General features: G+C 43.1%; 1 protein-coding gene and 2 long non-coding RNA genes across 3 annotated transcripts in view; 2 read left to right on the top strand and 1 right to left on the bottom strand.

The window, feature by feature from the left end:
* The first annotated feature begins 266 nt into the window (after positions 1-266).
* Positions 267-1,557, top strand: LOC125484498. The gene is made up of 2 exons (XR_007263334.1): positions 267-566; positions 1,380-1,557. It is a non-coding gene; the product is annotated as an uncharacterized LOC125484498 (long non-coding RNA).
* Positions 1,311-10,593, bottom strand: LOC125484499. Its single transcript, XR_007263335.1, has 3 exons — positions 10,506-10,593; positions 4,063-4,186; positions 1,311-1,454 (listed from the first exon to the last, which is right to left on the bottom strand). It is a non-coding gene; the product is annotated as an uncharacterized LOC125484499 (long non-coding RNA).
* Positions 10,594-12,204: 1,611 nt separating this feature from the next.
* The window catches only part of shtn3 (shootin 3), a 116,138-nt gene continuing 113,790 nt past the window's right edge, over positions 12,205-14,552 (top strand). The window contains exon 1 of the mRNA XM_048603925.1: positions 12,205-12,271. Within this exon, the coding sequence (XP_048459882.1) occupies positions 12,205-12,271 (67 nt within the window). The remainder of the gene's footprint in view (positions 12,272-14,552) is intronic.

The raw sequence follows: 14,552 nt of genomic DNA on the forward strand, positions 1-14,552 counted from the left end.
AAGTTCATGTGTAACAGGAGTGTGGACCTGGAGATATGTAAGGAAATGTTGTCTCCACAAAGTATTAAATACCTGAAAATGACTGAACATGTCAGCTACCTCTGTTTTATTTGGGTGGGGGCAACTGTCCTATGAGGAGGCATCACGGTACTTGGTACAGCTGTTGGGCACATTGTATAAACGTATGAGTTATACAACGCAGGGAGAGACTGATTAATGCTGTTGTATGGTGCTCATTACTAGAACTGGGCGAGAGAGCTGCTGCTCAGAATATGTCGGCGTGCAATCTACAAGGAATCCCAAGGGATAGTGTGGAAAGGGGTGGGGGGGGTGACTGGGAAGGATCCAGTCTTTCTGACAGTCCCAGCTATTATCAAATAGCAGGGTGGGAGAAAGTGCTGATGCACTACACATGCTCAGTCTGCTGCTTGCTGTCTCATGCAGCTGCTGGTTGCAGTCTGCTCTGATCGTGTCTCGCTATCATGCTACCTTGCCCCTCCACCCCAGCTATCAGTGAGGAACAGGAGGAGGGAGAACAGAATGAAACTGGGAAAATGAAAGTGGAGGTAGGTTGAAATGAAATGTTGCAGCCTGGCTCCAACAATGGGATTATATACTGCTTGATATCTTGAAGACCTCAGCCTACAATTATATAAAAATATTCTTCTAGTGTAATAATTACTGCATGCAGTAATACTTCAGTAAAATGATAGTATCTGATTACTGACAGGTTAAACATAGAATATTTTAATATTTATTGTTCGACCTGGTCTTTACATTACACCTTGACAATGAGAGGCAGTTTATCTTATACCCTTTCAGCTAATGTTGCATGAATGGCTATAATTGTAAGCTTTTGTAAGCAGAATGCATGTTGGAAATCACAAATTATTTGACAAATGTTAATATTTTGAAGTATTGAAGTGTTCTTGCAGCTCAGTAATAAGGACAGATTAAGTTACCTCGGAAGGTTGATTAGGTGTGTAACCAGGGAGTTGGCTATCTGCCTGGCTTGTGGCTAGTCTCTCTCTCTCTTTGGCAAGTGTTGGACACAACACTTGCCACAGGACAGACTGGCTGCTTTAAAGACACTCACTGCCAACAGCCCAGGACATGTAATATACAGGTTCTGCACCATTTGAGGGTGGGGTAGCTTGGAAAGGATATGTGCGGAAGGACATGAATAGAGAAGGGGTGGGAGCTAAACAGATTTATCATTCAGGAACAAAAAAAACAGACACTGGACCTATTAGTAAATCCTGAATAGACAGAAATATTTTCATGAAATAATGCAAAATAAGTGATCCGAATAAAATAATTTATTTGGGAAAAAAAAGACAGGGGTTCCTTTATTGTTGTGTTCTGTGTTCTTGTAATAGGAGGAGACTGATGGCATAATGAGCAGACACACAGTGAAAATCTGTTGAATGATTATTTGAAGAATATGTTTTTACCTGTGGAGGAAAAGGAAGGAAAATGCATTCTCTGTCCACACAAATTAAAAGGAGCGTTGAGGCTTCACTTCACCCTCAGCATCAATGCACCAAATGCATTCTATAGATTATGTTTTATTTTGTCATTAAGAGGTATCCTTTTTCCAAGTTCATGGTCACAGCCTTACAGGTTACAATACAAAGGAAGCTGCTTGGGTAGCTGGAGGCTGGCGAACCAATGTCGTGGAACTGTCATCCACATGCTGCTGTCTATTCGTTGCAAACATTTGTTAATCAGGCTATGGGATGCTGTACTGAAACAACAATTAATACTTTGATCTTTTTAATGTTTCAAATTCACGTAAAGACACGAACGCACAACTTGGAATCTTGACTTATCATAACTGGTCCACACTCCTTACTTTTGAGTTTTCAAGTTACTACGTAGAATTTGCGGATTCACCCCAGAAGGTTTTGACCTGTGTTTCCATAGAATCCATCCACCGTGGAAGCAGGCCATTCACCCCATCAAGTCCACAACAACCCTCTCAAGACCATCTCACCCAGATCCAATCCCCTACCCTGTAACCTTGCATTTCCCCATGGCTAACCCAGCTATCTGCACATCCTCCACACAGACAGTCACCTGAGGCTGGAATCAAACCTGGGTCCCTGGCGCTGCAAAAAGCAATGCTGACCACTGAGCCACCGTGCCACTGCTACCTCACAGTGCAGGGGATCCAGGTTTGATTCAAGCCTTGAGCGACCGTCTGTGTGGAGTTTGCACCGGGTGCTCCAGTTTCCTCCCACAGTCCAAAGATGTGCAGGTGAGGGTGGATTGGCCATGCTAAATCTCCCATAGCATCCAGGGATGTGCAGGCTAGGTGGATCAGCCATGGGAAATGCAGGGTTGCAGGGAAAGGTTTGGGTCTGGGTGGCATCTTCTTCGGAGAATCAATGGGCTGAATGGCCTGCTTCCACTGTAGGGATTCTATAATTCTATGCTAACCACTGCTGAGTAGTTACGTACCTCCTGAGCCTCTTTCCATCCTCTATATCATCTAACCATCTCAGCACATCCTTCAATTCCTTTCTCGTTCACATACCTAGCTAGTTTCCCCTTTCTATGCTTCAATGACTCTGTGTGGTAGCGTGTTGCACATTACCTGGATATAGAAGTTTTGTTTTAAAAGCGACTGTAGTATGTGCATGAATTAAAGTTATGGATTCCCCAGCAACTAAAATAGTTTCTCTACGTCCCTTGCTTAACCTTACAGCTCTTCTCTTTTCCAGTGAAAAGAACCACAGCCTGTTCAGTTTCTGTTGGTTACAATCTCTCAGTTCTGGAACTTCCTTCATAACTATTTTATTTTGGGAACTTTTCCAGTGCCTCTATATATATTCCGTAACATCAATGTCATAACTGAGCATAGCGTATCCATCAATCCTTGTGATGTTGTTCTTTTGAGTGAGATTTCCTGAAATTTCATTCCAGTCGAAATGTCTGTTGTGGAATTTAGTTGCTGTAGATTAGACCTAACTTCTGCCCTGCTTTACCTAGATCTGCTTTTCATCAGATTTAATTGATTAGCCATCAAGTTTGCTCGGGTCCTGGCTTCCAATATGCAAACTGTTAACTTGGATAGATTTAGATAGAAATTAGATAGATGAGCAACTTTGACAGGGTAGGATGTTCTAAGTCTGACCTTTCACAATAAGGTCTCAACCTCCCTCTCTGGCAGTAGTAAATTGAGTCTGAGGCAGCCTTAACCGAGGTCACTAGTGGACATAACCTTACAGCACACATCCAGCCAGAGCAAGCAATTACCGAGAGGAACATCAATGCATGAATCCTAACTATGCTCATCTGACATTCCTCTGCTATTTTAATGGCAGCATGAACCATGAAAGAATTAGTGTCTCTGCTAAACTAATAACAAAGGAAAATGGTCATTTTAATGATCCTGTTAATGAGGCCAATAAAGGAATTTCTGGACTGATGTAATTTATTCTCAGTTCCTTACGTAACAACTTAATTCGGAAGAGTGTATTGATAATCATGCCCCACTGTTCTACAAAACATATAAACGTATAAAATCCCAATCTCACCACCAAAATAATGAAGTTGCCAGACTGACTGGTGTTCAGGACAAAAGTAATTTTGACCAGGTTTTGTTAGTAGCAGATAATAACTATTTATTGCAATGTGCTTCACTTTATCAAATGCAGAGAAAGAAAATAATTTCTAATCTACTACTCTGCACCTTAAACTATACCCCTTCAAAACACTCAAATACTTGCACACTTGATTACAATTAAGGCAGAAAGAAGACAAACAGGTTAAAACATATACTATGAAAGGAAAAAGAATACAGATAGGATAAACAAAATTCTGAAGGTTAAAAATACAGAACATAAAGTGGAACGTTATTTTCTCACAGTCAGTTTGATATTCACAATGATGACATGCTATTGTCTATAGTTTGACCATTGTTCTTCAATGGTTGATCAGCTAGACCTAGGTCTTCTCTTCTTTCAGAATTTGTTTGTTTAAGCCTTTTTAGTTTTCTGTCTTTTTCTTGCATGGATGGGGAGAGATAGAAAGTGAGTGCATGAAATTCTTACTAACCTGTTGATTTTTTTGATTGCTGTTTTCAATTTCTTAATCCACCAAGGACACACACAAATCATTTTTTTTTAGAATTGGCGTGTTAGCCTTTTTCCCCTCTGTGCCTCTTTATATCTCTGTATATCTTAAAAAGATAGATAGGTAGTGAATGCCTTCTTCCTCCTTTTCTGCCAGGGATGCTCTATAAGCAGTCAGGACCATATTTACATGCATATGTCATAGGCTTAAGGTGAGAGGGGAAAGATTTAAAAGGGACCTAAGGGGCAACTTTTTCACACAGAAGGTGGTGTGCGTATGGAATGAGCTGCCAGAGGAGGTGGTGGCGGCTGGTACAATTACAACATTTAGAACATAAGAACATAAGAACTAGGAGCAGGAGTAGGCCATCTGGCCCTTCGAGCCTGTTCCGCCATTCAATAAGATCATGGCTGATCTTTTCGTGGACTCAGATCCACTTACCCGCATTCTCACCGAATCCCTTAATTCCTTTATTGTTCAAAAAAAATCTACCTTTTTTTTAAAAACGTTTGCTGAAGTAAAAGCATCTGGATGGGTATATGAATAGGAAGGGTTTAGAGGGATATGGGCCAAATGCTGGCAAATGAGACTGGATTAATTTAGGATATCTGGTCGGCATGGATGAGTTGGACCGAAGGGTCTGTTCCTGTGCTCTACAACTCTATGATTCTAAGAGAGAGAGAGAGAGAGAGAAAATTGTATGTGTTCTGCCTACAGGTTCTGGAAGTTTCTCTTTGCTGTCCCTGATACTTATAACTTTTTAATACTCTGTGCTCAACCAATCAGAGAACAGTTGTCTATCAAGATTTCCATAACTTAAGACTCTCACTCAGTTTGAATTCCCATCTCAGAGTTTCAGGAAGCATAGATCAAGAATAATCAGCACTTAAATTTCAAGTTGCAAATTTCTCCTGATATTTCAATGTTATCAGATTAATTTCAATTTCAATTTGTAGTTCTAGAGAAGAAATTCTGTTCTCTTACATTTATTATTCATTGCCATCTTTCAACAAAGGTAACTTCCTGATGCCAACTTCTCACAAATGCACTCAACTGAGATGAGGTGTAGTTTAGTCTAGGTTGCATACTTAACAACACCCCAGTCAGAAAGTACAGAAAGGATCTTCCTAAAGGCTTTATGAGAGATATCCGTGAGCTCCCGGTACATGACAGGCATTCGTTTTGGGAAATTTCCAATTCCCAGACACAGTTTAAACTGAATTGTCAAAAATCATAAACTGGGCAGGCACAAGTTTTCCTGCGTCTACTCTCACTGTTCACCAGGAGCACAAAAATGGAAAATCACCCCTACAAAGATTATCAGTCAATAAAATGGACAGAATTGATCATGGCCCCTTCAAAACAAAATACAAGTCCAAGTTTTCTTCCTTTTGTGCAATTTAGGGTAAGTGATGGCCTGGTGGTTTTATCTCTGAACTATTAATCCTGAAACTGAAGTAACATTTTGGGGACCTGAGTTTGAATCCCACCATGTCAAGTGGTGGAATTAGAATTTAATAAAAATCTGGAATTAAGAGACTAATGAAGGCCATGAAATTGTTGATTGTCAGGTTCACTAATGCCCTTTAGGGAAGGAAACTGCCATCCTTACCTGGTCTGGCCTACGTGTGACTCCAGACCCACAGCAATGTGGTTGACCCTTAACTGCCCTCTGGGGGGCAATTAGGGATGGGCAATAAATACTGGCCTAGCCAGCAACACCAATATTGTCTGAATGAAGAAGAAATGTTAACTCTTTTGCTGTTGGCAAGTTTTAGCGCAGCTTCATGTGCAACTTTAGACAGATACGAAGGACCCAACCATAATGAGAGCATAAAGGTATAAATGAGTGAAAGTTTAAGGAAAGCATCAGAACACAGGGATGAAAATTCCCAAAGTTTTTAGAAAAATCCTAAAAGGTACCTCACCACATCATGAAGCATATGGTAGAGGAGAAAGAAATGATGTATATAAAGGAAGAGAATCTAACCCAGGGTATAGGTATGAGCTTGAAGACAGCTGTTAGAATAGCCCAATAGTAAAAGCCCTAATTCAAATAGAGGTTTTCAGGCTCTGTCTGAGATAAATGCTTCCAGCAGTGTTCACTGTCTTTGCATCAAAAACCTGGAACTCCCTCTCTAACTTACAGCATACAGGGTGCTGCGATACGAGAATGTGATTTACCACAGCTGCCTTAGGGGCAGTTAGAGCTGGGCCATAAATGCTGGCCTTTCCAGGGATGCTCATATTCCATGAAGAAATAAACTAAAATCTCTTTTATACAATTGTCTGTATTACTCAACCCAGCCAGCAACAAATATAGCAAGCACTTCTGTATTGACTTTATGGCACTAGATTACATAACTCAGTTCCAACTCTCTCTTGTATCTTTAACCACCGCCATTTAGCAACTTTCCCTCTGTCTACAGCATCTCCAATGGCTGGTCACAAAATATTGCGACTTTGAAGACAGATTACATTGCCTGAGCAATAACTGAGGGGTGGCACGGTGGCTCAGTGGTGAGCACTGCTGCCTCAGAGGACCAGGAACCTGGGTTCGATTCCATCCTTGGGTGGCTGTCTGTGTGGAGTTTGCATATTCTCCCCATCTCTGGGTGCTCTGAGTTCCTCCAACAGTCCAAAGATGTGTAGGTTATGGTGGATTGGCCATGCTGTAATGCCTGGGGATGTGCAGCCTGGATAGATTAGCCATGGGAAATGCAAGATTATGGGGTGGGGGTGTGGGATGCTGTTCAGAGGGCTAGTGTAGACTCAATGGGCCAAATAGCTTGCTTCCACACTGTAGAGATTCTATTTTTCACTAAATAGACATCATTTCAGGATACTTCCTTTGAAAGCATTCTGTCAGATCTTCACAAGAGATCCACACAGCATAAGCCCCAAAATGAACTTCATTTTATTTGATTCAAGTTTAACCAGCATGATCTTTCAAACAGGGTATTGAATTTTTTTTTGATATGCTCTGCTATAGAAATTTATCTCTGAACATAGCTCTATTTCTATAAACTAAAACATCTGCTCCTCCCACCTCACTGACCAATCACCACCACTGCCTACCTGCACTCATTATCACCACCCCACCTACCTTCCCCAGCCCCACCCCTCCTCTGTCTATTTATTTCCAAGCTCCCTTCCCCCTCCCCATTTCTGAAGAAGGGTCCCAACCTGAAACATTAACTTTCCTGCTTCTCTGATGCTGCCTGGCCTGCTGTGTTCCTTCAGCTCCGCACTGTGTTATCTCTGACTCCAGCATCGGCAGTTCTTACTATCTCACATTATCTATAATGACTGTCACTCCTGGAAGACCCTGAAGAGTTTTAAGCATTTATCTTTGCCAATTTTTAAAATCCAAACCTTTCAGAGTATTGAAGGTCATCAATGGACATGTTAATTTATTCTTCTTCATTTGTCTGAACCATGTTCGATATTCAGTAAAGAAAAACATGGCAATACATTTAGCTGTTGGTGGTGGACAGTAAAACTTCCTCATTGCTCATTTGAAATCCTTAGGATGAGCCCAGCTTGTTCAGCTTTACAATGATCACCATCCTGATCCTGTCCTTGGGGTATTCTGGCTACAGTGGCCTCATGGTTGTGGTATGTTGATGTCACGTTCAATCCCGAGACGGTTCCCAGCCCCGTAATCCTGCCAACATTAAGACCACCTTGTCGACACCACGCCTGTGTCAGTTCGTCTTGTGCTGAAAGCCTCACTTATGCCTTTGTTACCTCTCGTCTCAGCAGTTCCAACCCACTCTCGGCTACGTACGCACCTTGTGGCCTGTGTAAATTTGGGGTCATCCAAAACAGTACAGCCCGTGTCTTCACTAAGTGCTTACCACCCCCAAACAGACCTCCCAGCGTTTAATATTCCCATTCTTATTTCTAAATCCTTCCACAGTTTTAAGAATATAGAACATAGAGCAGTACAGCACAGTACAGGCCGTTCGGCCATGATGTTGTGCCAAACTTTTACCCTAAACCTAAGGTCTATCTAACCTCCACCCCTACCTTATACTATCGTCCATATGCCTATCTAATAGCTGCTTAAATGTCCCTAATGAGGCCGATTCCACTACCCTCTCTGGCAATGCATTCCATGCCCCAACCACTCTTTGAGTAAAGAACCTACCTCTGACGTCTCCCCTATATCTACCTCCACTCACTTTAAAACTATGCCCCCTCGTAATAGCTACCTCCACCCTCGGAAATAGTCTCTGGCTGTCCACTCTATCTATATCTCTGATCATTTTGTACACCTCTATCATCCTTCGTCATTCTAAAGAGAAAAGCCCTAGCTCTCTCAACCTTTCCTCGAAAGACCATCCCTCCATTCCAGGCAACATCCTGGTAAATCTCCTCTACACCTTTTCCAATGCTTCCGTATCTTTCTTGTAATGAGGTGACCAGAAATGGACGCAATACTCCAGATATGGTTGAACCAGGCTTTTGTATAGCTGGAGCATAACTTCATGGCTCTTGAAGTCAATCCCTCTATTAATGAAAGCTAACACACCATACGCCTTCTTAACAACTCTATCCACCTGGGTGGCAACTTTCAGGGAACTGTGGACATGATCCCCAAGATCCCTCTGCTCCTCCACACTGCCAAGAATCTTTCCGTTATTCTGTACTCTGCTTTCCCTGTATTCTGCTTTCAAATTTGTCCTTCCAAAATGAATCACCTCACACTTTTCAGGGTTAAACTCCATCTGCCACTTCTCAGCCCAGCTCTGCATCCTGTCCCTTTGTAACCTAGAACAGTCTTCTGCACTATCCACAACTCGATCCACCTTCGTATCGTCCGCGAACTTACTAATCCACCCTTCCACTTCTACATCAAAGAACATAGAACTTGATCCTCCACCTCTCTGTAATCTCCTCCAACTCCACAACCTTCTGAGATCATTGTGTTTCTCAAATTCTGACTTCCCTATTTATAAGTGCTCCACCAATAATGGCTGCACCTTCAGGTCCATGCTCTGGAATTCCCTTCCTAAACCTCACCAGCTTTCTAACTCTCCTCCTCCTTTAAGACACAACGTTAAAACGTATCTCCTTGACTAAGCTTTTGGTTATCTCACCTAAACTATACATAGATGTTTCAGTTTCTGGGGGTTGGGGGGCAGGGAGAGGAGTTGGTAGTGTTGGAGGTGGTAAAAGCGAAGTACAGTAGCTGCTCGAGATCTGAAACAAACACGGAGAATGCTGAAGAAACTCAGCTGTTCTGGCAGCATCTGTAGATAGAGATTATGAGGGATTTTGTCAGAGTAGACCAATGGGAAATTGTTCCCACTGGCAAGATGGTTAGCAATCAGAGGAAAAAGATTTTAAATAATTGGCAAAGGGTACAAAGAAACTCTTTGCGTAGAAACTGAATGGTCAGCACCATGTTGCCTCCAATGGCGTCTAACTAGTTACAATAGCAGTTGTCAAAAGAAAAAGGATATATATTTGGAAAGGAAAGGAAAATGGCATGGCCATGGAGAAAGATCAAGGGAGTGGAATAAATTAAAGCTCTTTTGAGGAGTTGGTGCAGGCCTTTTGTGTCTCCTGTCCTACAATTCTCTCCGACCGAAGGTTGCAGGAACAGCACCTCATATTTCACTTGGGAACCCTGCAGCCCAATGGTATCAATGTGGACTTCACAAGCTTCAAAATCTCCCCTCCCCCGACTGCATCCCAAAACCCGCCCAGCTTGTCCCTGCCTCCCTAACCTGTCCTCCCACCTATCCCCTCCTCCCACCTCAAGCCCCACCCACATCTCCCACCTACTAGCCTCATCCCGCCTCCTTGACCTGTCCGTCCTCCCCGGACTGACCTATCCCTTCCCTCACTCCCCACCTACTCTCACCTTTACTGGCTCCATCCCCACCTCTTTGACCTGTCTCAGAGATAGTAGGAACTGCAGATGCTGGAGAATCTGAGCTAACAAGGTGTAGCGCTGCTTCTTCAGAAGAAGGGTCTAGGCCCGAAATGTCAGCCTTCCTGCTCCTCTGATGCTGCTTGGCCTGCTGTGTTCATCCAGCTCTGCACCTTGTTATTTTGACCTGTCTGTCTCCTCTCCACCTATCTGCTCCTTTATCCATCTTCCATCTGCATCCCTCTCTCTGTCTCTTTATTTCAGAATCCCAATCCCCTTCCACTCCCCCATTTCTGAAGAAGGGTCTAGACCCAAAGCGTCAGCTTTCCTGCTCCTCTGATGCTGCTTGGCCTGCTGTTTTCATCCAGCTCTGCACCTTGTTATCTCAGATTCTCCAGCATCTGCAGTTCCTACTATCTCCGGGCTTTACCTTGTAGCTAAAACCACTGAGCTCAGTAATTGTTGTAAGCGATGGTGCTGGAAGTTAACACACTATTATGTACAATAATATTAACAATGGGTTATTTGACAAAGCACTTACAAGAAAATTGTCAGCACATTGATGTAGACTGAATCGGGAAAGAAACAGGTAGCTCCTTTGAATTAGCTGCAAGCGATGTTGGCCTCCTGTGAGTCAATGCAGACAACAAGTCAGAGAGATAACAAGGTTAACTTCGGTTTACAACGTAAAAGGCAAAATAAATTTAATTTAATTCTTCTCCTTTGGAGACAGAGATGTTTGGATTTCCCATAGCTTCAAGAAGTTTGCAAATAACTGTACAACCTGCCTACATTATAATTGTTCGACAGCATCAGAAACATTTACAAAACAACTTTTCATATTCACTACCACTTCAATTGGCAGATGTTCTTATGATTTTATAAGCTAGTCCATAAGCACAGCTAATAATAAATAAATTATGTTGGACCATATGACATTGAGACATCTTAATGTACAGTAATGAATCTGGCTCAGTAATATCACATGAGCGGCAACGATCACTGTTTGGTTCATTAAGTTTCAGGAAGGAGAGATCCCATCCAGAGTGAGAGACAGCAGAGTCGGTATGTATTCCGGGGAATTTGGAGGCAACATGGGGATTCAGTGCAGAGCTTCCTTTTTTATTTTGTAAGCTGTTTTTTAAACAAGAAAAATTGAAGCCCCGAATCAGGGGCCCAGCACAAAGGAGTGGCATCACAGGTAAATCATAAATTCATTGTTTGGGGAAAGCGACCAATTTGACAATCTATTATAGGTTACTTTCAGATGGAAGGTAAATAAGGGAAATGTTTACAAGCTACAAATAAAAGACCAGTACGATTTTTTTAAAAAAAATCAAATTAAGACCTAAGTAATTAAAGGGAGATGTTAGACCAGGCCATGTGCTGTACCTGCATGTGCTGGGACCCCATTATGGTTCAGAGTGACCACATCTGTAACAAGTGTTGGTTGCTTGAGAAACTCTGGCTCAGAGCTGAGGAGCTGGAGTCTGAGATTCAAATACTGCGACACATCAGGGAGGGGGAGAGTTACCTGGGATAACAAGGTGTAGAGCTGGATGAACACAGCAGGCCAAGCAGCATCAGAGGAGCAGGAAGGCTGATGTTTCGGGCCTAGACCCTTCTTCAGAAATGGATGCTGTGTTTCAGGACACAGTCACACCCCTTAGATTAACCACCTCGAATTGGGTCAGTGGTCAGGGACAGGAGGGTGTGATTACATGTGAGGCAGGTAGAGGGATCCAGGAGGTGGTGTTAAAGGAGCATCAGCCCTCGAGCCTGTCTAACAGGTTTGAGATTCTTGCTCCCTGTGTGGATGATAATGGTGACTATAAGGAGGACGAGCAAATTGACTATAGCACTGTGGTACAGGGAGCCATTCAAATGGGAGGAGGGGAAGAAAAATGTAGTTGTAATCAGGGATAGTATAGTCAGAGGAATAGACACTGTTCTCTGAGGCCAGGATGGAGAGTCCCGAAGGCCGTGTTACCTGCCTGGTGCCCGGATTCAGGATCTCTCACCTGGGCTGCAGAGAAACTTGGAGTGGGAGAGGAAAGATGCAGTTGTTGTGGTCCATGTAGGTACCAACGATGCAGGTAGAAAGAGGAAAGAGGTTCTGCTGATGGAAAATGAGCAGCTAGGGGCTAAATTGAAAGGCAGAACCAAAAAGATAATAATCTTTGGATTTCTACCTGAGCCATGAGCAAAGTGGAACACAGTCAACAAGATTAAAGAGGTAAATGCGTGGCACAAAGATTGGTGTAGGAGAAACAAATTTGGATACATGGCGCCTACGATATGGAACAAGTTAGTATGGCCAATCCACCTAGCCTGCATATCTTTGGGGTATGGGAGGAAACCCACACACACACAGGGAGAATGCGCAAATACCACACAGACAGTCACCCAAGGGTGGGGTCAAACCCAGGTCCCTGGCGCTGTGAGGCAGCAGTGCTAACCACTGAGCCACCGTGCTGTCTGTGTTTAAAAAATAACCAATGAATAGAGTTTCAGGGCTTATTAAAGGACCTCTGCTATTTCCTTAAGGAAGGTTCAAACACATAAATGCTGATTCTTGACTCCAGAGCTGCTTCCATGAGATTAATCGTAGTGGGAGTAAGGCAGACACTGTTTAATTGCATTGTAGGAGCAGTGTGTTATTTGGCGGATCATCTCGGTGAAGCAATATCGTTAATTTGGTGGTTGTTATTGAAAATTCTCAGGAGAAAAAGTTCTAGGAGTTGATCATGGAGAAAGGGGAGGTGAAGCGGGAGGGGGAGGGGAGAAATGGGGGTGGGAGCGGGGTCAGGTGTTGACTGCAACCATGTTCCATCTAACACAAACTTCAGTTGCATTCTCTCCCTTCCTGCCTAACAATGCCGGAAAAGCACTTTTCAGATCCAGCAGGGTTTTCCTGAAGCTAATGTGACATTTTATGTGGTTGGATCGTTAGTGTGCTCAAAGGGATGTGATCAAGGAAGTGATCACTTCATTCCCATCAAATATATGTGTAACAATAGACATCAACCTGAGAGGTTGATGGGCAAAGATGTGGTCTTTCTTTTGACTGCACCTGATAAATGGCAAGACTGTGCTACGGTTTGTTCTGCATCCTCCAGATAGAGGCAGACAATAGAACTGTCACCAGAATCCCACCTCATCCCCATCAAAGTACATTCACAACTGGTTCTGACCCAATGATATTGGTTGGGCTCAAAGGATCTCAGCTGAGTCTCACTTGCCCTGATCGGGTGAAGAGAGATAAAATAGTGGCTACCCTCTTCCCATCCCATGCCTGACTGTAACAAGCTTTTGTTAAAAGGATTTGTTTTCCAATTCACTGACTTTTAAACTGTTTAGATGCTGTGACTGTAAAGATCACAAACAGACAGGTTTCCCTTGAGTTTTCTTTAAAAATAAGGATAGTATTTATTGCACTTAAACACAATCAGATAAAAATCAAAGAAAATGATCCAACTTTCACACATATAAACATGCAAAGGTCACTCAAACACACTCACTCACACTCACTCACTCACTCACACACACACTCACATGCACACATCCACTTGCGCACACACTCATTCGCGCACACACATACACACACTCCCACATACATACACGCAGGCACTTACACACACTCTTATTCCCACACACAGAGATTCACTCACACACACACACTCACATACACACACACACACACACACACATACACACATAAACACTCAGATATACACTCACACACACACTCAGATATACACACACACACACTCAGATATACGCACACACTCATGCACGCACACACTCAGATATACACACACACACACGCACTCACATACGCATACACACACACATGCATGCACACACTCACATACGCGCACACACACACACTCACATACACGCACACACACTCACATACACGCACACACACACTCACATACACACATACTCACATACACGTACACACTCACTTCCACACAAACACACTCACTCCCACATACACACTCACATACATACACACAGACACTCACACACAAACACACTCCCACACACACACATTCACTCACACACAAACACACTCACTCCCATACACACAGACACTCACACACATGCTTACTCCCACACACACACACTCAAATACACACATACACACTCACATGCACACATCCACTTGCACACACACTCATTCGCGCACACACATACACACACTCTCATATACATACACACATGCACATACGCACACACACTCATAAACACACTCACATGCAAACACACTCACTCTAACATACACACACACAGGTACTCACACACAAACACTCTTACTCCCACACACACACATTCACTCACATACACACATGCACACTCACACACACGCACACGCACATACATGCACACGCACACTCACATACACGTACGCACACTCACATACATGCACGCACACTCACATACACATACACTCACATACACACATTCTCACATACACGCACACACACACTCACTCCCACACACACACACACTCACATACATACACACACACGCTTACTCCCACACACACACTTACTCCCACACACACACACTCAAATACACA

Source organism: Rhincodon typus, chromosome 12, assembly GCF_021869965.1.
Source record: "Rhincodon typus isolate 14 chromosome 12, sRhiTyp1.1, whole genome shotgun sequence".
NCBI lineage: Eukaryota > Metazoa > Chordata > Chondrichthyes > Orectolobiformes > Rhincodontidae > Rhincodon > Rhincodon typus.